Genomic DNA, 26,483 nt, shown 5'->3' with positions numbered 1-26,483 from the left:
AGTAAGAAATGCTTCATAGAGATATGTAGGAACTTTTCTCCAGGCTGAAACATTTTTAAATACAAAAATATAAGATAATATTCAAAACACTATCCAGAAACTTCAGCTGATGCAGTGCAAGGAGGTGGACCAAATAATGGACCAAGAACATTGGATTCACCAAGGTTTTTCCATGTGACACAATTACTAGAAGAGCAGCATTGGTGGCATTTTTTTTCTTCCATGACACAATAAGATATTGGTTATCATCTTCAAAGTCTTATCTGGATCAATAACATAGGCATATATCTCCCTAATTCAGACTTCTATTATAGTAAATCTCAAAACAATCAATGTTAGTTTTCCCATACAGTTGATTTCCTGATCTACTTAGTGTGCCTGACACTCATGGCCTTGTCATTTTATTTCTGGATTACTGCAACGTGCTTTACATGGGACTGCTCTTGAACACTATCCAGAAAGTTTAGCTGATGCAGTGTGACTAGGTGGACCAAGTAGTGGACCAGGAACCTTGGAGTAACCAAGGTTTGTCCATGTGACACAATTACTACAGGAGCTGCATTGGTGGCATTTTTTTCTACCATGTGGGATACAAGCTATTGGTTATTATCTTCAAAGTCTTACCTGGATCAGGTCATGGATATCACAAATCAAACTTCTCAAGTTGAATCCATTCAGTAAGATGGAGAAGCAGAAGGACAAAAGAAGATGTCATCTTCAAGGACTGTATGCTCAACCTCTCTGTATGGTGGCCCCTTTCCTATGTAACAATTAATTTCCATGACATTCTAACCCAGGGGTGTTAAACCCGGGCTCAGATCCGACCTATGGGGGTGCTTAGATCTGGTCAGTAGGGCCACCCTGAAAATAACATTTTCACCTCTGCCAGTGAAAACGGAGATCGCTAGGGCCACGGGCGGCCCAGCCCACCCGAGCTCCGTTTTCACTGGCAGAGCATTGCAGGACACCATCCCAGCCAAAAATGGACCTTTGGAGCCCCTTTTCACTGGCAGAACACTGGGACCACCACAGATGCCTCAACACGAATGATGTCATGCTGGCCATGCCCAACCTGGCCCTCCAAGGTCAGACGCAACCTTGATGTGGCCCTCAATGAAATTGAGTTTGGCACCCTTCTTCTAACCAGTCTCTTTACTGTACATTAACCTAACCATAAAAAAGCATTGCTCTTCAGAATGGCATCTGGGGATAAGTGAGTTGATGCTAACCTTAAATAATGATGCCTATAGATTAGCTCTATAGGTATTAATGATTGTTATTTTTAATCTTCTGTTATTAATGCTTTTAAGCTCATCAATCATCAGAAATGAAGACATGTATAAATTGTACTAATATAGTAATAATTATTAATAGTGTAAAGCCACATTTATTTAAAAATGAATTTTATTTCAGTGGTTCAGAAAATTGGGTATCTAAATCAGCTTTTTGATGAAATTATGTTTAGATTCTGTGGCTTAATGCACCTGACTTACTGCCAGGTACAGAAATTCTACCTTTTTACTTGCTAGTTCTTATTCAATCTGATAAAAGAGAATTTGCTTTTTTACAGACTGTTCACCTACTTCAATCAACAAATAGTATTTGGATTAAAATGTGTCATTTTGCACACTATTTACATCAGTACCAGCAGTTTCTTGTCCTTGGATGCAAACCCAATATTTTCACATTTTTTAAATGAAACCAATACTGTCCCAGTGAAAACATCTCATTTATACTAATTGAATAGCCAACCAATCACAGGTAGATCTAATCTACGGTTTAAGGGCTGCACATTGATAAATGGCCCTGCTTCCTGCAAGAACTATATAGATTGAAATCCAAGGGTGAATCTTCATTTATGACAGGAAAAGCGGCTAAGGCAACCACAACCGTTTTATAACAGGAGCTATTAATAGTCACACATTTCCAGAGGCCTGGCTTGACATTGCTAGTGACATTGCTAGTGCTTTGAAAGTTGCCTTGACAACTTTCTAATAGTGGTATTTCACCACTGGCCCAAGTAAACCATTGTTCTATCATCTTGTCAGCATCTCTGGAAGGATGACTCACAAGGGGATCAACATTCTATGCACTCACAAGATAATAATCTACATTCTTCCTTGTCTGATCATCTAGGTCGCCATCTCATTTCAATGGACTTCCCCTTTTGAATTTCCAGAAAGTGCAGCAACCCAACATTTAATCAACCTGCACAGCACACTGGTTCCTTGAAATTTCTAGCTTTGCACAAGCACCAGGATGAACCCTCTTCAAGGACAGCTCTGGAGACAAGCATGGGAACCCTTGCTTGGTGTTCAGAAGGACATTCTGTTCAGACATAATTGCTCAAGGCAAGGAGAGATGACGAGTCAGAATGGACTTTTCTGCTTCTGTTTGATTTGCAGAAGATGTGTAAGGGCTTTGAGGTGATGGTTGCTTATCCACCCACCCCTTCAGTTAGGCTTCTGAGATGAAGAGTGGGTGAGATTGACATATTTTACCTACCTCTATCTCACTTCCAGTTCACATGAGGCACATCCCAACTTGTCAGACTGTTATAATCTCCATCTATATCCTGTTATTTTGCTCTGCCTGAGGCACAACAACTGCTGTTGTGGTTTGATGTGTTTCAAAGTTGTACCATTTCCACTTTTTGGCAAGAGAGGGGTTTCATCACATAGAGGAACACTTCCTCTAAGCATCAGAGAGGATGCGGTGGAAAGGGAACTATGCATGATAACAATAGTATTTTTTTAAAGCAAGAGACATGCAACATAATTAGGATCTGTGGAGGTTTAATTACTTCAATTGAAGTCAAATGCTCAGTAGTGATAGCAGGAAATGCTTCCTTTTTTACAGTAATCTTTCAAAAGCATTGAATGTCTGGTAACTAAGTAGACATGACATCTTCTCTTGACATTTTCTTCCTTCCTTCTTTCCTTTCTTCCTTCTTTCCTCCCTCCCTCTCTCCCTCCTTTCTTTCTTTTTTTGTCATTGACATTTCTAAGATATCGTGTTAGGTTTTTTTAAAAAAAAAATGCAAATACAAATACAAACCAGCACTGACCCTATTTGGGTTTTTTTAGAGTTCAGACCAGGCTAGCTTAGAGCTGCCACCAGTTATGCAAACACAACTGAATTTGTTTGAATATACATAAAAGCATGATTTGTTGCTGTGTTTAACATCAGATGAATGTAGGCCTTAAAATTGACAACACAGTAGCAAACAGATGCCTTAAGTTGAAACATTTATTATGACATCAGAACTGGAGTTTTGCCCTTTTGTTCTTACATGACTCTGCATCTTAGGACATAAATTGTAGTTTGTATTGTGAGTCATGTTGTGACATTCTCCTCCTGCAGAATGCCTTGCCTAGGTTTTTGCTCAATTATTATATTTGGGATACAATGCAAGACGTGGGGGAAAAAGAAGATATTTGCATGAAAAAAATCTGTACACAGAAGGAATACTGTGCTCATATTTATGTGTATTATGTATCCATACTGATGTATCACTGTGCCCATTGAAATTACTAAACAAGACTGAATTAGGAATAGCATACTGAAACATTCAGAAAGTAGAGTTTCTGTTTTGATATATTTGTACAAGAAAACATTCCTATGTATGAATCAGTGAAAGATATTTTGGGACAATTACAGAATAGATACATACAACTGTCCAAAGAATCACAAAACCTAACACAGAAACATTCAAGCCTTAGTAAGATCACATTTGGAATACTGCATCCAATTCTGGTCACGACAGTACAAAAAAGATGTTGAGACTCTGTAAAGAGTGCAGAGAAAAGAAACCAAAATGATTAGGGGGCTGGGGGCTAAAATACATGAAGAACAGTTACAGGAATTGTATATGTCTAATAAAAAGAAAGGTGTCTAATAAAAAATAAAAAAATGGAGACTACAGCCAAGAAATTAAAAGACACTTGTTCCTGGGAAGAAAAGCTATGGAAAATCTACACAGAATACTAAAAAGCAGAGACATCAACCTGCCAACAAAAGTGTATTTAGTCAAGGCTATGGTTTTCCCAGTGGCAATGTATGGCTGTGAAATTTGTACCATGAGAAAGGTTGATTTCCAAAGAATGGAGGCCTTTGAACTCTGGTGCTGGAGAAGACTCCTGCGAGTCCCTTGGACTGCAAGGCGATCAAACCGGTCAGTCCTAGAGGAGATCAATCCTGACTGCTCTTTAGAAGGCCAGGTCCTGAAGAAACTCAAATACTTTGGCCACCTCATGAGAAGGAAGGACTCACTGGAGAAGAGCCTAATGCTGGGAACGATTGAGGGCAAAGAAAGAGGGGAACAACAGAGAATGAGGTGGCTGGATGGAGTCACTGAAGCGGTCAATGTGAGTTTAAATGGACTCCAAAGGATGATAGAGGACAGGAAGGCCTGGAGGAATGTTGTCCATGGGGATGCGATGGGTTGGACACAACTTCGCAACTAACAACAATAAAAAGAAGGACTAGGGGAAAAATGATAGCAGTGTTCCAATATTTGAGCAGTTCCTACAAAGAAGATGGGGGTCAAATTATTTTCCGAAGCACCAGAAGTCAAGACAAGAAACAATGGATGGAAATGAATCAAAGAGAGTAGCAATCTGGAATTGAGGAGAAATTTCCTCCGAGGTCCCTTCCAACTCTTATTATATGTTCTAACGAGACATGTTAAATAATTTTCATGGCTTAATGCAGAAATGCAATATAATGCATTTGTTCTAATTCCTATTTTCATGTATGATCCACCCACATGAGAAATACAGTTTATCCCTGTAGGCAAAAAGAAAGAAAAAAAGAAAGAAAGAAAGAAAGAAAGAAAGAAAGAAAGAAAGAAAGAAAGAAAGAAAGAAAGAAAGAAAGAAAGAAAGAAAGAAAGAAAGAAAGAAAGAAACTAACTAACTTGGGGGGGAGGAATCCCCACACTTTAAAATAGGCTTTCTTTCTTTGTACGGCAAGAGCAGGATATAATAAAAATGATGTAATTTCACAGATTTGCCAGAACTATATGTTTTTATATGTCAAACCATAATCATCATATGGTTATCTAATGTAACTGAATGGGGGGGGGGGAGAGATTTTGTGTTTTTACATACAGTACTCTATAAGTCTTCAACATGGTGTGTTCCAGATGTTCAGAAATTGCACACATCTGGAGGACAAAGGTCAGGAAGGACTATTCAGAGACAAAAGGAAGTATTTTTCTTTGTCTTTTTTTTTCATTTTATGCAACTGAAGCATGGATGAGTTGCAACTATTTATGTGGTTACATTCAACTTGTATTGAAACCAGTTCCAAGGAATGCATGTTTCTCCCACAAAAAAGTTAAACATTGTAAAATCTTGTAACTCACTTCTTTTTGTGAAAAGGGACGTGCTTGGAAAGATTGTGTCACCTTCAATGAAGTGGCTTTTTGTGGGTTTTTCTGTCCAAGAATGCTTTTGGACTTCCTTCCTTATAGATTCAAAACAAACATTTCTGCTTAATGAGGCTATACATGGAAGGAGTGTTTTTCCCCTTTAGATACAAAATACCCCCCAAATGTCTAGATTTTTCACTCATTGTTAAAAATCAGTGTGTGTGGGAGGGAAATAAAATTTGAAAGAATAAGGAATATTTAGTCACCATTGTAAAAAGGAGGAGGAGGAGTGGGGGAAGAGGGAGAAGAAGGAGAATTTTTTCCTGTATTTGATCATTACTGATCATTAAAATGGAGAAAGAATAAATTAAATAATCAAAACTCCTAAGATGGAGAAATTGATTATCCAAGTGTCAATATTAGGAGCTTTCTTCACACACATCTGCTACTTATCAATGGATTTTTGTAGTACATTTAGCTCCTTCCTCCTACATTTGAAGGGGTACAATTACAACAGAATCATTCCATATAGGTAGAAACACTTAATGTGGATCTTTTATTTCATCACTACTGTATCTCCCTTTCATATTCATCTGAACATGTTGTTTTTGCAACCATTTGAACATTTAAGCACATATTTTCTTTATCATTAGACTTCAACTGAATTGCATTCTGTGATTATTATCTACTAGTTATCTACAGAAATTCTACAGAAAAAACAAACCACATTTTTAAAAAAATTAAGAGCAGAAAGAGAGAGAAAAATTAAGAGAGAGAGAGATTCCTTCCAGATTTCCATCAGAAGGACCAGTAAGATTTTTTTCCTAATTCAGAATCAGACTTTAAGGAATTTCCAGGTGCTTTAGATTAAACAAATTCAGAAGAATGATAAAGGAAAATGAAAGTTAAGAAAGTTAATGGTCAATACAGCTGACTTCGCAAGGAGAGGAGAGGAGAGAGGAGAGGAGTGGAGAGGAAAGGAAAGGAAAGGAAAGGAGAGGAGAGGAAAGGAAAGGAAAGGAAAGGAAAGGAAAGGAAAGGAAAGGAAAGGAAAGGAAAGGAAAGGAAAGGAAAGGAAAGGAATAATGTGTTTTGTCTGAAACTCAAGTCCTTTGGACTTTATGGACACATGCATAATTCTTTTTTTCCCCTTCAAAATATGGAATAAACACTTTCCATCGCTTTATAGGATTTTTTTAAAGTTCCAGTCTAGCTTTTAGAACTAAAATCATTGTGTTCTCCCATCTGAATATTAACCAGATCTATTCCTGCTTAGCTTCTGAGCCTATAAAAGTAAAAGCTAAAAGGCAAGAGAACCTCAACAATTATGTAATTTCTGAAGCTTTTGGCTGTCTTAGAGAAATGCAAAAAATGAGAGAATGTGCCATCATCCAGAAACAAGGAAGGATTGACACAACAGTCCTGAATACTTTGAACAAGCCAGTACCAACAAGACATTACTTTGCGTCCTAATATGTTTCCATACAATGTAAAATAAAGTTTTTCCATACCATTAGCAAACTCACTTGTACTGATACACTTTTCTCTATTTGTAATGTGCACAATGTTTTTATTTCAGGGAATATTGCAGTTTAACAATGCCAAGAATTAATTTCCATCTACTTCCAAACTTATTCTGTGAGATAGGCACCACCTAAATTTGTTTGATAAACAAAGAAACAAACCAACTTCCAGAGCAACAATGCAACCAGATGGCAAAATTATTCTGGAATATTACTTGGATACAGAAAAAAGGAAGAAAGAAAAATATAGAGGAGTAATTTAATGTTTTCCCTTGTGGTTTGTTTATGTTACAACTGATGCCTCTGGAAGAAAATCAAATTATGAATGCAAAAATGAAAGCATAACAATTCTAATAGGTAAGATCAGGTTGGTTAAATATTGTTTCTGCTCTAAATATGTCCTTGAACATCAGTCTAATTTTTGTTTTTAACGTCAGGAAGGGGGAAGTTAATGTATAGGTTGTTCTCAACTTGTGACCACAACTGAACCCAAAATTTTTATTGCTAAGTGATACAGTTGTTAAGTGAGTTTTGTCCCATTTTATGACCTTACTTACCACAGTTGCTAAATGAACCTCTGCAGTGAATCATCTTTGTCTGTCAGAAATTCTCCTTCCCCTTCATTTATCCGTTATCTTGCCGTCTTTGCTTTGACCTTCACATAGGCGCTTGCCATCTACATTAAAATGGAAGGTGATCCATTGATGGCAATGGATTTTGCATGTCCCCGTTTTACCTGCTTTTTGTTTGTTTGTTTGAATGTTGCAGGGGACAGTACCGTTTTGCCTATCCCATTTCAACTTCAGTAGCACTGGGTGCCAGGGTAATGGTTGATGTTATTACAATTTTATGTTGTAAATCACAACTTTATGTTCTCCATGAACATCTGTTGCCTACTTTTGGATGCAACGAAGCTCCAAATGTCACTCCTTTGCAGAAGTAATCATCAAGCAAGCTCGTTCATCAAATGGTTCTCTCTCATTTCACCATATAAGGCAGGGGTGTCACAAACTCAATTTCCTTGAGGGCCGCATCAAGGTTGTGTTTGACCTTGGAGGGTCAGAATGGATGTGGTCGGGGTGAGCATGGCCAGCATGATGTAACTTGTGTTGGGGGGGTGCCTGTGGTGGACTGAGTGCTCTGCCATTGAAAACAGGATCCTAAACTCCATTTCGGCTGTGACAGCCTCCTCCAACCCTCTGCCAAGTTCTGTTTTCAGCTGTGATGGCTTCCTGCAACCCTCCGCCAGTGAAAGTGGAGCTCGAGAGTGCCACCCCCGTTTTCAGCTGTGATGGTCTCCTGCAACCCTCTGCCAGTGAAAACAGAGGATGGGAAGCCCGCTCAGAGCCCTCCCTAGCTCTGTTTTCACTGGCAGAAGCACTGTGGGCCAATTCTTTGTTGTTTCCAACAAAGGACTGTTGTTTCCTGCTGTAACCCTAGAGGCCAGATCTAACCACTCCGGATCTGGCCCCCAGGCCTTGAGTTCGACACCCCTGCCCTAAGGCATCCCTGTAACTTGCTATCCAGTCTAGATTTGGGACATGGTTTTAGCTCTCGTTTAGAAGGACACTAGACTCCATTATTTAGTAATGTTCTGTTTTTCATAGATCTAGCCACCAACACTTGTCTATCACCTCTCCATCCAACTTTAGACCTTTCCAAGACTGGAGGAAGAATGTTCTTTCTGCACCAACTCAGAAAGCTCAAACAGCCCAAGGAGCTGCTGACACAGTTCTATAGAGGAATTATTGAGTCTATCATCTGCACCTCTATAACTGTCTGGTTGGGTTCTGCAACCCAACAAGACAGACACAGGTAGTAATTAGGACTGCAAAAAAAAAAAAACAATTACTACCAACATGCCTTGGTAGTTGCGGACCAGTTGAGGACCTGTATACTGCACTATTCAAAAAGAGGGCTGTGAAAATATTTACAGACCCCTCTCATCCCAGACATAAACTGTTTCAACTCCTTCCCTCAAAACCACGCTATAGAGCACTGCACACCAGAACAACTAGACACAAGGACAGTTTTCCCCGAATGCCATCATTATAAACAAATAATTCCTGCAACACTGTCCAACTATTTGCAAAGTCTGCATTACTATTACAATTACTATTAATCCTCTCATCCTTCCTTTCACCCATCTCCTTCCACTTATGACTATACGACTAACCTTGTTGCTTGTATCCTAACGATTTTTATTGACTGTTTCCTAATATGATTTGATTGCTTATTGTACCCTACGACTATCATTAAGTATTGTACCTTATGAATGTATCTTTTCTTTTATGTACATGGACAGCATATGCACCAAGACAAATTCCTTGTGTGTCCAATCACACTTGGACAATAAAGAATTCTATTCTATTAAGGGGCTTTAAGCAGAGCAGCTAGTGGCTGTTTTCCTGAACCTCTTGGTAGGAAAACAAAGCTAGGGAAACCCAGCACTTCCTTTCCTTAACTTGTCCCACATTAAGAGCACTACAAGCCACAGCCGTGACAATGAAGCAGAATAGAGATCAGCAATGAGGAGAGTTTATCCCAACATATTTTTCCACTGCCTCAAGAAAAGAAAATAGCACTTTAATGCAGCCATCTGGTTTTGCTCATAGTGATGCTGCAGAGATCTCATGCTTCGGATCTCATGCTTCGTTGATAGCTCAGACTGATGTACAAGCCCAGAAAACTCGGTTAATTCCGGAGAAAACAGTTTTAGTCAATACTGACTAAATGCTGCATAAAAACAATTTCTCTCTCAGGTGTCTCAGCCTAAATTCCCACTCCTCTCCCAGATTTTAAGGATCTGATGCAGCTTTGGTTTCCAAATTTTCATCCCTGCCCTTCCGAATCTATGCTCTTGTATGCACAACCATTCCTTCTTCCGCTGCTTCTGTTCTTTTTGGACACTAGTGATAAATCATGTTGTCACACCAATTGGTAACTCCCTGTTGGGAAGGCTGACATGATCAAGCACCACAGGACATGGAAGTATGATCCAATTGCTTTGCAGCAAACAGTGACATGGAGAGAAACTTCTCCATAACCAAATGCGCTCAGAGAACACAGACCATTTGCTCTGGGAGATCACTCAGATGATGGGGCAGAGAAGTTCACTTCCACAAGACACTTTACAAGACGGTGCTTGCTGCAAACACGAGAAAGGTATTTGAGGTTTCTTCCTGTCACAACCTCTCTTTGCTTTTTAGTAGGTTCCCACCAGGATGCAGTTGCCACTATTTATTTAATTTATTGATTTGATTTGTCAAATGCTTACAATATAATAGAAATAAGACTAAATACAAGTATAAATACATGAAATAGGTAGAAACAAAAGATATGGACCCATAAAAGATGGTAAGCCCTTAGAAAATTGACTGCAAGATTTTCATTTCCTTTTGGCTATCAAATCCTGCATAATACATTATAGTTGTTAAGTCCTTAACGTACAACCATAACAGAGCCTGCCCATTAGACATTAAGTCATGATAGTTGTAAAGCAGGTCATGTGACCAATCCAGTTTTACAAACTTTTTTGCACTAGTCTTTAAGAGGCATTAAGTGAATCTGTGGTTGTTAGGCAAACCTTTTCTTTGCTATGCAGTGTTTTTGCGGAAAACTGGAAGTTTAAGTGTTGGTTTTGGCAAAAATATATTCAATTTGGCTCACATGACTGAAGGAGACCAATGCCTAAAATGTGATCACGTGACCATAGGGAGGGACTGTTGGAACGTCAGAATTTGTAAGTATCTTTTCTGGCTTCCCCATTGGCTTTGTTGGAAGGCTGCAAAAAGTGATCACATAACCCTGAGACACTACAACATTTATACATCGGTGGCTGTTGCCAAGCGTCCAAATTTTGATCACATGGCCAGTGGAATGCTTCAATGGTTGTAAGCGTGAAAAACGGCCACAAGTCATTTTTTCAGTGCTGTTGCAACTTAGTTATTATTACCTTTATTGTCAGAGTACAACATGTGTACAATGAGATTGGCTGAGCCTCCCTTTGTGCACCCCTCCCAACACACAACTCACAGTGAGGACAGAAATCCCTAATCTGGACCCAATCTTATTACCTTATGTCAGGGTAGGGAAACTTGGCTCTTTTATCACTTATGGACTTCAACTCCCAGAATTCCTGAGTGAGCCATAAAAGATTCCTCATCCCAGGCCTACTGGTTTTTCAGTTGTGCGGGAAATCAATTTTTGACTTGAATGGGACTGTTTAATATACAAATGTAGGACATATTTGTTATATTATTATTCTTTATATTCTTTATATGCCCTACATTTGTATATTAAACAGTCCCATTCAAGTCAAAAATTGATTTCCCGCACAACTGAAAAACCAGTAGGTCAGGGATGAGGAAGCTTTTATGGCTCACTCAGGAATTCTGGGAGTTGAAGTCCATAAGTGATAAAAGAGCCAAGTTTCCCTACCCCTGCCCTATGTGATCTTGTTGCACAACACACTGGCCCTGCAAGTCTGTCATACTACGCTAACACGAAGTTATTTTCTGTTCAGAAGTCTGATAGCCCACAGGTAGAAACTGTTCTTCAGCCTGTTGATGAGGCTGGCTGTGCTTCTATATCTCCTACCCGATGGTAGGAGAGCGAAGAAGTGCTGACCGGGATGTGAGTCGTCCCTGAGAATTTTCCTCACTCTTCTAAGGCAGCAAACCATAGCAAGGTGATCTAGTAGTATCAAGGAAGAGCCCATGATGTTTTGTGTTGTGCTCACCACCCTCTGTAATGTCTTTCTATCCACAACTGTCAAGCTGGCATACCACACCGTAATGCAATATGTGAGGATGGTTTCTATTGTGGACCGGTAAAAGGAGGTCATCAGTCGTTGTTCCATTTGATTCTTTGAACAGTTGCTAAACAAATGGATCTAAGTCAAGGACTACCCATATGCAAAATGACAATTTTTAAATCTTTGACTATAAGACATGTAGGTTAAGAATTATTTTTAAGCTACTGGTCAGAATTTATAAAAAGCAGCAGAATTATACCAAAGCTCATGTCAACATCTCAGCAGCTAGCCAACTTTGCCTGATCTTGAAAAGCTAATGAAGGGTCCGATTTGGTGATACATTGGGTGATTAACTCCTGTATTTATCTGCAATCATGACAGAAACACATTTTTAAAATGTGCGCTTTAAACACGGAGTGCTTGATTGTTATTCTTTTACTTCTGAAATGCCAAGTGTTTCGTAACACAAGCTTGTCCCTTGCAGATCTTGACAAAACCGAGATGACCTATTTGAGACCCTATTGGAAAACCATTAGGAAACCTCAACTTTTAACAAAAATACCCCAGAAGACAATGGCAAACCACTTTTTTTTGCCAAGAAACTTAATCAGGCATAATCATACCATCAGCAGAGCCAGGACTGGCTAAAAGGAGATGTCTTGGAGTCTTTGTGGACAGCCAATATGAGCCAGCAGTGTGCAGCAGCAACCAAAAAAGCCAATGCAATCCTAAATTGCATTAACAGAGGGTTATAAAGCCTTAGTAAGACCACACCTAGAATACTGCATCCAGTTTTGGTCACCCACATTACAAAAAAGATGTTGAGACTCTAGAAAAAATGCAGAGAAGAGCAACCAAGATGATTAGGGGACTGGAGGCTAAAACCAGGCCTGGTTAGTCTAGTGAAGAGAAGGACCAGGGGAGGCGTGATAGCTGTCTTCCAATATTTGAGGGGCTGCCTCAAATAGGAAGAGAGGAAGAGGTCAAGCTATTTTCCAAAGCACCGGAAGGCCAAACAAGGAATAATAGGTGGAAACTGATCAAGGAGAGATTCAATCTAGAAATAAGGAGAAATTTTCTGACAGTGAGAACAATCAACCAATGGAACAGCTTGCTTTCAGAAATTGCGGGAGGGTCATCACTGAAAGCTTTCAAGAGACTGGACTACCTTCTGTCAGAAATGGTGTAGAGTCTCCTGCTTGGGTGGTGTTGGGGGTTGGACTAGATGACCTACAAGGTCCTTTCCAGCTGTTATTCCTTTAAAAAAGAAAGCCTTGTTAACAATTGGCATGTATAGATGTGACAAAATGTGCTTAAGGATGAGATTGTCTCATTTCTGACTAAACTGAACTGTTTAAAAGATCTTTGGACTCTGGGCTCATACTCTTTAATACAAAAGCATTCTGGTCAATTAAGTTATATATGCCTAATCCTTGTTCAGGTTCTCCAAAACTCTCATGTAAGCTTCATTTCATCGAAGCAGACTGTCAGCCAGTTGATGGTTAACTTAACGAGAGGTGTGTGTGTAAAAGAGGAAATATTTCCTAAGCATTTTTTTTTCCTGTTATTGTACGGTAATGTTCTATGGAGCTCCAGAAAGAGAAAACCCCAAATAAATAATACACACCTCCACGAAAAAAAAGGTTATTGACAACCAGGATTAAAAGACACACTTGGCACGGGTACATGATGTATTTATGTATAAATACATAAATACATGTCATCCAGAGGGAAAAATGGATCCCTAGATTCCAGTTAAGCTACTGAGTGAAACACAAGTATTTTTTATTTTTTTGAGGGAATGGGAGGTGAGTTCTCTTTCTGCAAATGGGGGGAGTTGGGGTAACCGAGGGATTTTTTTTGTTGCAACCTGGAGAGAAATGTGCAAGAGCAGCCCAAGGCAGGGTGAAGAAGACAGGGTCGAGCGAGAGGAGGGGAGGGGGAAAGGATAGGAAAAGAATTCCTTTCGTGTCCAATTTCGGGGTTTTGGTTGCAGGATCGAATGTCAGATCGGCTGCAGAAAACGCACCTCAGGGTATTTTTTTCTAAATCGCTTCCAAAATCCGGACGGCCACTAGATGGCAGGGGGAAAAAATCTTCCCGCATGTTCTTTCCGCTGTGATGTAGCAACCGTCCGGAATTTTGCAGACCAAATAAACCCGGTTAGATATCACGCTTGTTTGTTGCAACTTGGTGCGAATTGCTTAACATCTTCAGTTATGCTCCAAAGCGCTCCATGCGTGGCTTAGCAGCGCCACCCAATTTCACTTTCGGTACTACAGCGAGTCCTTTCCCCTCCCCCCCTCCCCAAAACCCCCAGCAACGACAAACAACAAGCAAACGTTCTCACTCTGAGTCGCTTCTCTAAAACGGGTTTCCAAAAATAGCCTCTCGCTCCCAGGGCCAATCAGGACGGGTCGAATTTCGAATCGGACCAATGGGGTGAGGCGTCACGGAGAAGTTCGGTCACGCCAGGAGGAGCCGAGATGCGCCGCGCACAGCCATTGGGCTAGTCTGACATCATTGGAACGCGGTGTAACGAGTTTGTTGTTATAGATTGGGCAGCATTCAGAGCCGGCGTAATGGGATCACGAGGTGGCGGAGGGTGGGGGGCAGAGGAAGAGGAGTAAAGGGGAGGAGCGAGTGTGGCTTTCAGCAGAAGGGGAGGGGGAGAAAAGAGGAGGGAGTAGAAGGAGGGGGAGGTGGCGGCCAAGGAGAGCTTTTGAAAGGGAACTTTTGCAGCGGGTTACATTTGCAGTCACCTCGGTGTTTGCAAATATTGAGTAGGCTTCTCAGCAACTATCTTCTGGAGAGAGAGAGAGAGAGAGAGAGAGCCCCAGGAGTGGAAGGCAATCTCAACAGCAGCATCGGGGAGACTGCAAAAAGCTACAGAAAAAGCGAAAACAACAAAAGCCAACCAGCCAAAAGGGCCAAAAAAGAACCTTTTGATCTATTGCTGTGCAATTAAACTTTGCATGAAACTGCTTTTTCTATATATTATTTAAAATATATATACGTTTATATATATATATTTACCTATATATATAAATATATATACATATATTAAAAAAAAGCTTCGTCTGAAATTCTAAACAGGAATTTAATATATATACATATGTATATTTAGCCGTAGATTGCTATTTTTTTTTCCTCCCCGTTAAGGTACCTTCTGCTGGGTGATATTTTTCCCCTCCTTTTTTCGTGATTTTTTTTTTTTTTGCTTTGATTTCGGTGGTCTTTGGAGAAGGAGGAGGAGAGGAGGAGGAGGAAGTGAGACTTTTGTAAATAGCCGGTCGTATTTCTGTCACCATCACCTGCTGTGGCGATTGCAGCCGAGAGCCGGAGCCCGAGACCTCTTTCGCGCTGCTCCGCTCTTCCGACCTGCGGGGGGAAAAATAAAGACCCCGAGCGATCGGACGCTCGTCTCTGCCGAAGGGCTCCCGGTTGCAACTTTTCTTCCCTACCGACCGTCCCCTTTCCCCGCACGAGAGGCATGGATGTACTTCCAATGTGTAGCATCTTTCAGGAACTCCAGATTGTTCACGACACTGGCTACTTCTCCGCCTTGCCATCTCTGGAGGAATACTGGCAACAGGTAAAGGAGGAAGGGCTGTGTATATTTTGCAACCGTTTCGGGATTTTAAACGCTGGGGGACCACAGGCATGAGAGCTCCTTTTAAAAAAGAGAGAGAGAGAGAGAGAGAAATAAATTTATTATTATTATTTAATTTTCCCGGATCAAGAATCTTTGCTTCAGGGCAAAGATCGAAATGCAAAGACAGATTTGAATGTCATTGAAAGGGGGGAGAGAAGCTATTTTAATCTGTGCTGTTTAGCAAGCGAAGGGCATGTGTTATATTTATTTATTTATCTATTTTCTTTTTTTTTTAATGCATGCATGCATGCATGCTGGTTCTCGTTTCTGTCCCCCCTCTTCTCAGTGGACGTGGCTGTCAGAACTTGTGAGCAATCCCTGTGTGTGTGTGTGTGTGTGTGTTTGTGTTTGAACGCTTGCTTGTTCGCGCTGTGCCCTGCTCTCACCGATACAGACTTCAAAAACCCCTTAGAATGAAAAGCTGGCTACTCTTAAATAAAACCATACCATGGGATCGAATCGGGTTGCCAAGTTTCTGCCTTTTCTCCTTTTGCCTTTCCCTGCTCTTTGGCCCCAAAATAATAAAATAAAAATAAAAAGCCCTCCCCCCTTTTCTCCTCTCTGTTTCCACCGCCCCCCTTTTTTTTTTGAAGCAAAGCCAATTGCTATAAGGAGAACTTGTCATCCAAACAGTTCTGTGTTTAGAAATAGTTGATCTCCGTGCTTCCCCTTTCAACCCCCTACCCCCCCGAATATCCTCTCGCAAAATGGGGGTGGGGAAGGTGTCCCTTTCTTTCAGTACTGTACTATTTTTATGGCAGGATCATGTACAGCTTTTTTAAAACATCCCCCTCCGAGCAGAACGAGTTGTCAGTCATATGACAATGATTCCCCCCTTCACCTTATATGAATCCTAATAGAGGAAAATCTGAGGCATGTTGCCTTTAATGGACAAGGGTTTTTTTAAGTCCATGTCATTGGATTCCAAACGCTGGCAAATGTTTTTTTTCCTTTTCTTTTTTTGCCTTGCTTGGGATTTTCCCTGGAATGTGGGACTGAGAAGACATGTTTACTTGCCTCCATTACTGTAATGATTGCTCTCTGTAACCCAATTTAATTCATCTGGGTTTTCGTTTGAAAACCTGACTTTGGAGCTTGAAATATGAAGCTCTACCAATCTTTTCAGGGGGCTGGCATTTTACAAAACCCACATTCTACTCCCCCCCCCCCCCCCAATAATAGATCTGACAAGGTTTTCTGGGGGTGATTTTGCTCTTTGGCTCTTTATAGACTTCAGAATCATTTTAGCCGCCACCACCTCTTCCCCCCCCAGATGATTCTCAAAATTAGTTTGCCTAATAAGAGGAATTTTAAATCTGTTCCTGAATGTCAAACCTATTCTTTCCATACATTTTCTTCTGTGGTCAGTACCTTTGTAAGATATTAGAAGGTTTGCTACAATCATTATAGGGGGGGAACCTAAAATTATTGAGGAGAGAGAAAATATTTTGCTTTCTCTTTCCCTTTGCACTCCCTCCCCCAATAAGCAGAGATGTTTAGCAACATAGAAATTATTTTCTGCACCTTTACTTAAAAGCAAGTGTCTCAGTTTAATGAAGTTTATAGGTATGTTTAATTGTCAGGAGAAGGAAGTGTGGAAGTCAACAAGGCAATATGACCAATTTAAATTGATCCTGAAATGGTGTGTGTGCATGTTTGTGTACAGCATTTTATTTCACTTACACAATTGTGGAGGAAGGGCTCTTGCTGAAAACCACACAATTCCTGCTAGACTGACCATTTTGCTTAGAATCTAATTATTAATACAATACAGTTACCATGGCCAGTCTTTCACTAGGCTGTGCGAAGTCCTGTTGGTATCTTGGATTGGAAGATTAAAAAACAACAACAACCTGTCCTGTTGCATGTAGATTTGAACCATAAGCATTCTTGGCGGAGAGTCATAAATTTAAAAAGGAAGTCTCTTTTGGCATTGAGTAAAAGAAACAAGGGAATGACTCATAACCAAGCCACTCTTGGCCAGCAGATAAAGTTCTCCTTCACTGTTGAAACCTTAAAAGTTGGAGTTTTCTGTGCTTTTTCCTTTTGTCTCTTTCATTCAATGTCCTGTTAGAAATGTGGGGATTTTGCCTACTGTCTCTGCAAAGAATGCCTCACATTACAATTGAGTCATGCCTGTATACTGGGACATTTTTTCAGTGGCTGAATTCTCATGCGCAGGAAATGATGTCTTGGATTGGGAGATGTAAAATCAGCCACAGCACATATGACTTAAATTTAGAGTGCGGACCATAACTTTTGTCCACTTGATAGAAATTCAGTTGAGGGTTTTTTTTTAAAAAAAAAAATTCAAGTCAACATTACTTAATAAAATAAATAAAATTTGGAGAAGGTAGCATTGACTTTAAAGCTGATCCCACTGAAATCTTTCTACGAGATGCCTGTTTAGTTAACGCATTAGGGAAATGCCTAAGGAATGTAGCTGAGTTACTATTCTTGACTCTGCATTCTTGACAAGTTCATGAGAGTTACACTGTTTTCTTAGAACATTCATTAGTTGAAACTTGAATGGCCTTTAACTTTAAAACATACTAACAAACAGAAATAAACTCTCCCCTCTTTGAATGTGCGTGGCTTCCTGCTAATTTTTTCAGAATGTTCTAAGAAGTGAATTATTTTTTAAATGTCTGTTTATGTATTTTAATTCTGTAGACTTGCTTAGAGCTGGAGAGATACCTTCAGAGTGAGCCCTGCTACGTGTCTGCCTCTGAGATAAAATTTGACAGTCAGGAGGATTTGTGGACCAAAATTATTTTGGCACGGGAGAAAAAGGAGGAATCTGAACTAAAGACAGCCAGTGCTCCAAAGGAGGACAACCTTAATAATCAGACTTTAGAGACTAACAGTTTGAATTCTGATATCAGTAGTGAATCTTCAGATAGTTCCGAGGAACTTTCTCCTACAACAAAATTTACCTCGGATATCATAAATGATGTCTTAAACTTGGCCAGTGCTGGAAACTTGAATTCATCTGTCACTTCTACTCCTCCTTCTTCCCCTGAGCTGGGCAAGGAGCCATCTTCTCAACCATGGAATTGTGCCCCCAGTGAATTGCATTCACCTGGCAAAATCCGTACCGGTACTGGTGGAAAGACTGTGGAAAAAGGTACTCTGGTCAGTGGTGATGCCTCTCCTGATGGGAGGAGACGAGTTCATCGCTGCCACTTCAATGGGTGCCGGAAGGTTTATACCAAAAGTTCACATCTGAAAGCACATCAGCGTACCCATACAGGTGAGTATTTATACGGCCTCTAGGACTGATGAATGTGTCTTGCCTTCTATACTGCTTCTATTGACCTTAGAATAATCTCTCATAAATGAGATGGTGTCCAGTTGCATCATGTAGGATTTCCATACTTCATGATTTCGTGACTCTTGGCCAGGAAAGGCCTAGAATCACGAAAGACTAGAGCAGGAACTGAATGCATGGTGCAGCTGCATGTATTCCCTGTAGAACGCCTCCATAGAAGTGTTGCAATATCCGTTGTGGAGAAAGGCAGGAGATGAGTATAAGAAGGGAAGTTCATTTGTTCCCAGTTCCTATTTCCTTTGCAGTCCATTTCCTCTTAATATATTTTTTGGTGTCTTGCACCTTCAAAATGTGGTTTGCTGCTGGTTGTTTCCATCCACTTGGACTTTCCACAGTCTACGCCAGCTGTTTGCTGGTTCATACTTTATAATGTAACCCTTCTCTCTCTTACCCTCTTGCTTTTCATGATCAGCATGCCCCAAATATCATAAGGAAGGATCTTTTGGTCACTAAGTTTCCCCAAAACACTAGTCTTCAGATGACCATTTGGATTTGGCTAGCTTTCAAACTGCCTCTACCAGATAATGCTGAAGACTTTGATGCTTCAGTGATATAATCTTACAAAATTTCTGGAATAAGAACTCAGGCCCATAGATAATGCAACACCAGCTAAAGTTTCCCAGAATGCAAGTCCTCACTTCCTCATTCTTTTTCCATAAGCCCGTTGCAAATTTGTATCAGCTGGGTGGTTTGTTTATTTGTTTGTGCATGGCTGGTTTCTATTGGTTAAATAACCCCATGCCTGAGAAGGTGAACAATTACTTCATCTTTTTTCAGAGGAAAAAAATTCTTTAGATAAATCTAAAATTAGACAACAAAACAGAAGACCCAGAATTTCTTGGTAAAGAAGAATCTAATCTTAAAATGGGTTGGATTCCATATCATCTTAAACTTTCATATGGTTAGTAGTTTGTGTGATCCAAAGCAATTCTGGTTTAGTCAGTAAACCTTAATTAAACATTTGCTTAATTCTGGTTCACTTATGGTATTTATGCTGCAGATTAACTTTCTACATGTATCATTTACAAAGTACATAATTTCCTCCTTGAAAGATTATGGTTGATTTGTGACCATATCATTGTGGTACATTTCCATTCATGATAAACCTAACAGAGTTTTATCCTGGTGAAACTCAAATGTCAAAACACATTCCAGTTCCCCAGTGGAGCCTGAAAATATGTGGAGTGGAATCAGAGCTTGTATAATTTTTTATAGTGTAAGAAGCTGCCATGGTTGCTTTTGACTGTAAATATTCTTCTGCTTTTAATGACTTCATGGTTAGATGCACCAAATCACTTATAAATGTACAAAGCAAAGCTGTACATTTTGATACAAGCTAAAGGGATTCCTCCTTCTCATAAATGCTGTTTTCACATCTTATTCTACTTCACCAATTAACCCTTGAGTAAACAGAGGAAAGAAGAAAAAAGGGATGATTGTGTGTTCTGTAGCCATTTTGGTATAAAATTGAAAGTAAATATGTGTGATAATTATCAGGGAACCAACATTTAGTCAGAACCTGTAACTAGAAGGTATTTGGGGGGAAGAATTTGTGGTCTGTCACTTCAGTGCTAATGTTAAAGTCAGTATGCTACTGATTTTATTCATTGTTTTTCTTCTTCACCCACCATTCGACCATGTAAAGGTTCTGCAAAGCTTACTGGATATTTACAGAGACCATGCAGGAAACACAACTTGTAGGGTAGAGTTTACAGACTGCTTATTTTAAGTTCAGTGGTAAGGAAGTGTTCTGAAGAAAGATGGAAATGGTTGAAACCAAAAACCGTTGTCCTAATAAGAAAGTAGGCAAAATGTGTTTATTTTTTGTTTTATTAGCCATCTCAGTCCAGTGGACTCTCAAGATATGGCTTTTATAGTCTCGTTGACATCTCTCTTTTAATCAGGACCCAAAGAAACAAAGAAGCATTTTTTTATAAAGTGTTTGTAAAAACCTGCTAATCTAAAAAACAATTCTTAATTGAATCAAGATACATGGTGAGTTTTCAGTTCCTTTTTTTAAAAAAATCAGTTTCAGAATCAGAGGATCCCCGAAAGTTTAGATTATTGGAATCTTTTTGTCAGGATGGAATGCTTTACTGTTGGAGATGTCAACTGAAACAAAAAAAATTCCATCAGCAGTCTTGGAAGTGCCTCATAAACTATAGAATGAGCAACTTTGTTTCCTATGTTTTTTTCTTTAGAAGAAAAAAGAATGCTCAGTGAGTCAACATTGCTCTTTGGAGGAGGAATATTGTGTGCATTCTGTGTAACTGAATAACCATTATAAATGTTTTTTGTCTGTTTGTTTTTGTTTTGTAGGAGAAAAGCCTTACAGATGCTCGTGGGAAGGATGTGAGTGGCGTTTTGCAAGGAGTGATGAGCTAACCAGACATTTCAGAAAGCACACGGGTGCAAAACCTTTTAAGTGTAATCACTGTGACAGGTATGTGGATGGAATTTATATATGTATGTGTGTGTATGTATATATGTATACGTATGTATATGTGTGTGTGTGTGTGTGTGTGTATATATATATATATATATATATATATATATATATATATATATATATATATATATATATATATATAATATTATAATATTATATATTATTTTGTCCCTCGTGCTTAGAAAGCAGCAAATTTCATGCAACTCTGTTAATGACGATGGTATAGTTTTATTTAAATATAAAAAGTTGAATTGTCCTTTTTTAACCTTACCAGAAACATTTCAATGCTGTTCTAACTTTCCTGGAAGCATTCCAGATTCGCAATGCAGTTGGAATGTTTGTATTTGAAATAATTTCTGGATATATATATATATGTAAATTATCCTCAGAATCGTTAAGTCACATATGAATGTTGCCACCAGTTCAGTTAGATGGACCCAGTGACATGGAGCACTTAAAAAAAAAAAACTCTTCCAACTTTTGCCACTGGCTGTCTCTTCACACAGTGCCCTAAGCAGAGATGTAGAGAACCTGTGGTCCTCCAAATTGAACTGAACTATTTCTGGTATCACCTCTGGCAAGATATGGAGATAGAGAGTCAGAAAAGTTATGCAGTAGTGACTAATGTGCTGCATTTGAATAAGTTAAAGTCGCTGATCACCTACGCGGCTATAGGGATGACCTTCACTGCATTCCTTTTACCATGAGTTGTTGCAATGTTAACATGCTGATCTCAGCTTCTTCTAGTAATAAAGGTAGATGTTTACTTGACTGACAAGATCACAATCAGTGGGCTGAAGTGTCAGCTCACTTGCAAAACCTTTAGTTACAATGCAGTATCTTGCATTCCAGACACATAGCGGAGTGATCCTTCCGTGGCTGTGCACTTTTAGCTGCGCAAGATTTAGTAATCTTAAATCCAAATGACTATGGAGGGCATGGTACCATAACCAAGTCATTTCTCGTCTCATCCAAGAAGCTGTTTCACGTCTGACAGCCAGAACTGAAGAAGCTTCTTGGATGAGATACAAAACGTCTTCAAGGAAAAATGACGAAAGTCCAGTGGCCTCTTGGGGGAAAAAGAGTTCCTTAAAACCAGCATATTTCTTGATGCCCCATTGAAACCCGAGCTTGTGTCTTCTCTTTGTTTGTTGGGCAGGTGCTTCTCCAGATCTGACCATCTGGCTCTTCACATGAAGAGGCATCTCTGAATGATTGGAAGCTTGAATCCTGTGGGCTAAGAGGCTTCGAGGTCAAGATGGCCTTGGACGAAAGGATGCATATTCCAGCCAAAGCATGCCATTTTGCACCCTAACTCAGTGGCCTCCAGGTCCTCTCTTCCTTGGAAGGTCTTTAGAGGGCTAGTTAAGTCATGTAAGAAATGGCTGCAGTGACCATATGGTGCAGGTCTCCAGCCCAGGGGACCAAACCTTGCGAATGGCTTCCGACGCCTTCTGCCGTGAGCGAACTGGGAGTGTTAATGAATGGACAACTTGTGTGTTATGGAGGATCTACTGGATGACTGGATGCTGAGGCACATTTTTTAAAAGAAAAAAAAAAAACATTTGTTCCTTGTTGTTTTCTAACCCGTAAGAGAGAAAAGGCTGTCTGAACGTGGGATTGTTATTATTATTATTTTTTTTTAATTTTTATTTTTTTAACTTGGGGAGAGTGGCGAATATGTGAGGAGTGTTATGTAAGGTGTAAGGATGCGCATCCTTTGGGTGGGGGAGGGGGAAATGGTGTCTGCACCTTTTTTTTTTTAATTTAATTTTAATTTTTTTTTTATTTTGGTTTCTGAAGGGGGAGATAGAAGGGAAGAAAGGAAAATCAGAATAGAGAAAGGTCCTGTATGAAAGGAGCTTTTGGTGTCTGGTCCAGCTATTAAATGTGCAATGTCTCCCGTAGCTTGTCTGACTTGCTACAGAGCTCATTTGTAATCCATTGTATAAGCTGTGTATTTACAATATAACACAACCTATAACTTTTTTTCATTATAATACAAAGGTTATTGCATGGTTCTGGAGAACTAGATGCTTTCCCATTCTGTAATCAGGACTGCCATTTCTCTCTTGCTTTCTCTCAATTCCAGTTCAAAGCTGCTACACTGCAATTGGTTTAATGTTACATAACATACCAAACCCAAATAGTGTTTTTTTTTTCTTCTCCTCCTTGAATTACTTTTTGTCCTATTGGGTGGATAAAACCACTGTAGGTTAGAGATGGATATTAAAAAAAAAAAAAAAGGAACTCGGGCAGCTGTTTCCCCCACCCCACCCCCAAATATTGTGTCCAGCACCTACCTTCTTATCTTTTATTTATGCCTTGAGGTCTAATTTCTGGTTTTCTACCTGTTAATGCACTGTTGACCTTAATAATGGTGCCTTATGCAAATTAAACTTCTCTTTTGGGAGGTCTTATACAGGGGTATGAATGATATATGCTTTATTAAGGCTCTCTTTTCACCTGACACTTGTACTGTATCAAATGTACATTATGAAGAGGTGGGAAGACCATCAGCTGGTATTCTGGGTGATCCCCCATATAAACATCTGTACTGAAAATTTCATGGCATAATCCAACGAAGAATGCATCCCTGACTCCATCTTTTCACAAGGTTGGTCTTGCACAACCTGCCCCTGAGCTGCATCCATCCTCTTCCCATTCAAGAAATTAATGAAAACTAATCTACCAGTTCCTCCATCCACCAAAAAGATCCTGTATTCAGGATGCTGTGTTTTGCTCATGCATTTTTAAAGCCGCAGGAGTAACTACAAGAACAACAAAATTCTTTAAAGGCACAATGTCCACACCTGTATATGTAGCTTCCCCTTAATTAAAATGGAAAGTAAAGAAAAAAATAGAAAAAAAAGCAAAAAAAAAAGTAATTATCAAGTGGGCAGGATATCTATAACGTATGTATATATCTATTTGTGAGTATAGTATCTGTAGCTGTGAGTGTGCGTGCATGTATATTTGTGAGTGGGTGTGTTTGGGTGTGTGTGTGTGTCTTCATCTATAAAATATATAGATAATATATTATTTTTAAGGATTGTATTGAGTTCTTTGCTGTAAAGTGTCATAGCCTGTGAGGAGTCTTCCTCTTTTCCTGCATTTCGTGGAGAAGAAGCAAACAAAAGTCAGCTTTTTATTAATATTATTATTATTATCATTACTGTTTGTAAACTTCTTTTAGCAGGGACCTGAAAAGAAGGAAGGAGCTTCAATCAGTGTGCGCAGTTTTTAACAAGAGAAGGCAGTTACTTCCCTATCGATAGGCACTTTTGCACACTCAAACGTTTCTTGGTGTTCAAACAAAGTGCTTTGGAGTCCCTCTGGAGAAACAGGATTTAAATGGTTTCTATTGGTTTTCCTCCATGTTTTTTTAAATGCAAGACACTTGGCTGCTTTTAAAGAAGAAAAAAAGTCATTTTAAAAGCTCTTAAGAAAGTTAGCTCCTTTCTCCTGTGTTCACCCAAAATCTTCCATGGGCCTTTTGTCTGTAGGTTTGGGGTTTTGCTGCCCTCTGCTTCTTCTCTTGCTAGTTCGTGCTTTCCTTGATGGTGGTCAGTGAGCTCTTCATTTCCCCCCCAAAAGGGCATTTAATTGGAACACCAAGGGCTAACAATGCCTGCTTAGCCATTTCTGCATCATACGGGAGCAATCTATTGAGGGCTACTTAAAAACGGACACTTTCCGCTAAGACTAAATAAATGAATCTCAACCTCTCACTTTCTGTCCTCTAAGCTTATTGAGAAGATGTAGAAATGTGCTTCTTGATGGTGAATTTATTCCTACGGGTATTTTACCTTTTAGCTGAATTCACAAGACGGTTTTATGAGATGTTAGAAATAGTTGTTCCCCAAACATTAAAGCCCAATGTGTTTTCCAAGCTGCCTTCCACAAGAACTTGACTTGTTTCTTGCTATTTGGGGCAGCTTTCCCCCCCCCACCCCCGAAAATGATGGTGAAGATTAATAGTCCTCTTAACCATGTTCAAATCCATTTTATCCGAGGCTGAGAGATATATAGGCCTACATTTATCTGCATTGTGTTTTGAATTTTTATATGCTCAAAAATGCACTTTTTAAGTTTTTTTTTTAAATTATCCCAATTTAAATTTTATTATCTACGGATTACCGAAGTCTAAGAGATGTGTGGCGCTTCATACATGCAGGGCACTTTTTACCGCATTCTTGAGAGATGCCATTTCATAGACAAAATATATATATACATATATATATATATATATACCGTAGATTGGGAAATTCCTATCTGCATGTATGAATTAAAATACTCACCCTTTGATCAAGGCATTCTGCAAGTTTTTCTGCTCCAGCATTATACTTGAGAGGGTAAGATTGCAATGATTTCTGCTTAGCCATAATCATTTGCTACTTTAAAAAAAAAAAATCTCTTGCAGTAGTTAGAAATCAGTTTTGTGGTTAAATAAGTACATTTTGTTCAGGTGATAACTGAGCCTCAATCAAGCTGAAAGAAAAAAAAAATTGCTTGAAATTTCAGAAAAAAAAATTTCTATTCGTAAAATTTCTTTTTATGTTTGTTTGTTTTTTTGGTTTTTTTTTTTTTGAAGCACCCTATTATCTAAAGAATCTCTTTGTAAAATTTTTGTAAAAAAATTTGTTTTACAAGATTTTATTTGAAATTGTTTTTTGCAAGATTGTTATATTTCTGTATGAATGTATTTTTTATTGAAATAACATAAAAAATTCTTATCAGCGTATCTGGTCTTCCTTTGTTTTTCTTTATGCGGAATTGAATTTGTGCAAGGATTTCAATTCTTTGGGCTTGGCTTATTAGGATAGCAATTAAAATGATTATTCTAATTCATTATAAAGATTGAAGCTACTTAAGCTCTGAATACCATTAATGATAAAATCAGTAGTTTTCAAAAGACCGTAGCCAGAATTTCTAAATCAAGAAAATGTTGAAACAGCTTTTGATTCTCCATTCATACCGCATATGGTACAACCAATCCAAGAAACATAAAAGTTCCTAAAATCTCATTGTAGTCAAGGTTAGTTAGGAGAAAATACAGTATTTCAGGAGATCTAAACCAGCGTAATCAAGGCTATAGGGCAGTGATGGCTAACCTTTTCTACGTTGCATGCCAAAAATGTGCACGCACGACTCCCCTTGCCCTCCTGCGCATGTGCGCATGACCCCCCCTGCACTGCACACCTCTGTGCATGCACACTCAACCCCCTCACATGCCTCTGCATGCATGTGTCTCCCCGTGCATGCACGGCAGATACTCTACAACCAGCTGGCTGGCAGGGAGCGCCTGTGCATGCACAGTGGGGCTCTTCCGCGCAACCTCTCGCGTGCCACTTCCAGAATGTGTGCCATAGGTTTGCCATCACAGCTATAGGGC

At 39.3% G+C, this 26,483-nt stretch overlaps 1 protein-coding gene across 1 annotated transcript; it reads left to right on the top strand.

Annotated features, from left to right (window-relative positions):
* The first annotated feature begins 14,319 nt into the window (after positions 1–14,319).
* Positions 14,320–25,832, top strand: KLF6 (KLF transcription factor 6). The gene is made up of 4 exons (XM_026709997.2): positions 14,320–15,248; positions 17,982–18,561; positions 20,959–21,082; positions 22,248–25,832. The coding sequence occupies exons 1-4, from the start codon at positions 15,147–15,149 to the stop codon at positions 22,297–22,299; spliced, it is 858 nt and encodes a 285-aa protein (XP_026565782.1). The 5' UTR covers positions 14,320–15,146; the 3' UTR covers positions 22,300–25,832.
* The last annotated feature ends 651 nt before the right edge of the window (positions 25,833–26,483 follow it).

This window comes from Pseudonaja textilis, chromosome Z (assembly GCF_049901715.1).
Source record: "Pseudonaja textilis isolate UNSWEBS1 chromosome Z, rPseTex1.2, whole genome shotgun sequence".
In the NCBI taxonomy this organism is placed as follows: domain Eukaryota; kingdom Metazoa; phylum Chordata; class Lepidosauria; order Squamata; family Elapidae; genus Pseudonaja; species Pseudonaja textilis.
This window is presented reverse-complemented; position numbering and strand designations above follow the sequence as displayed.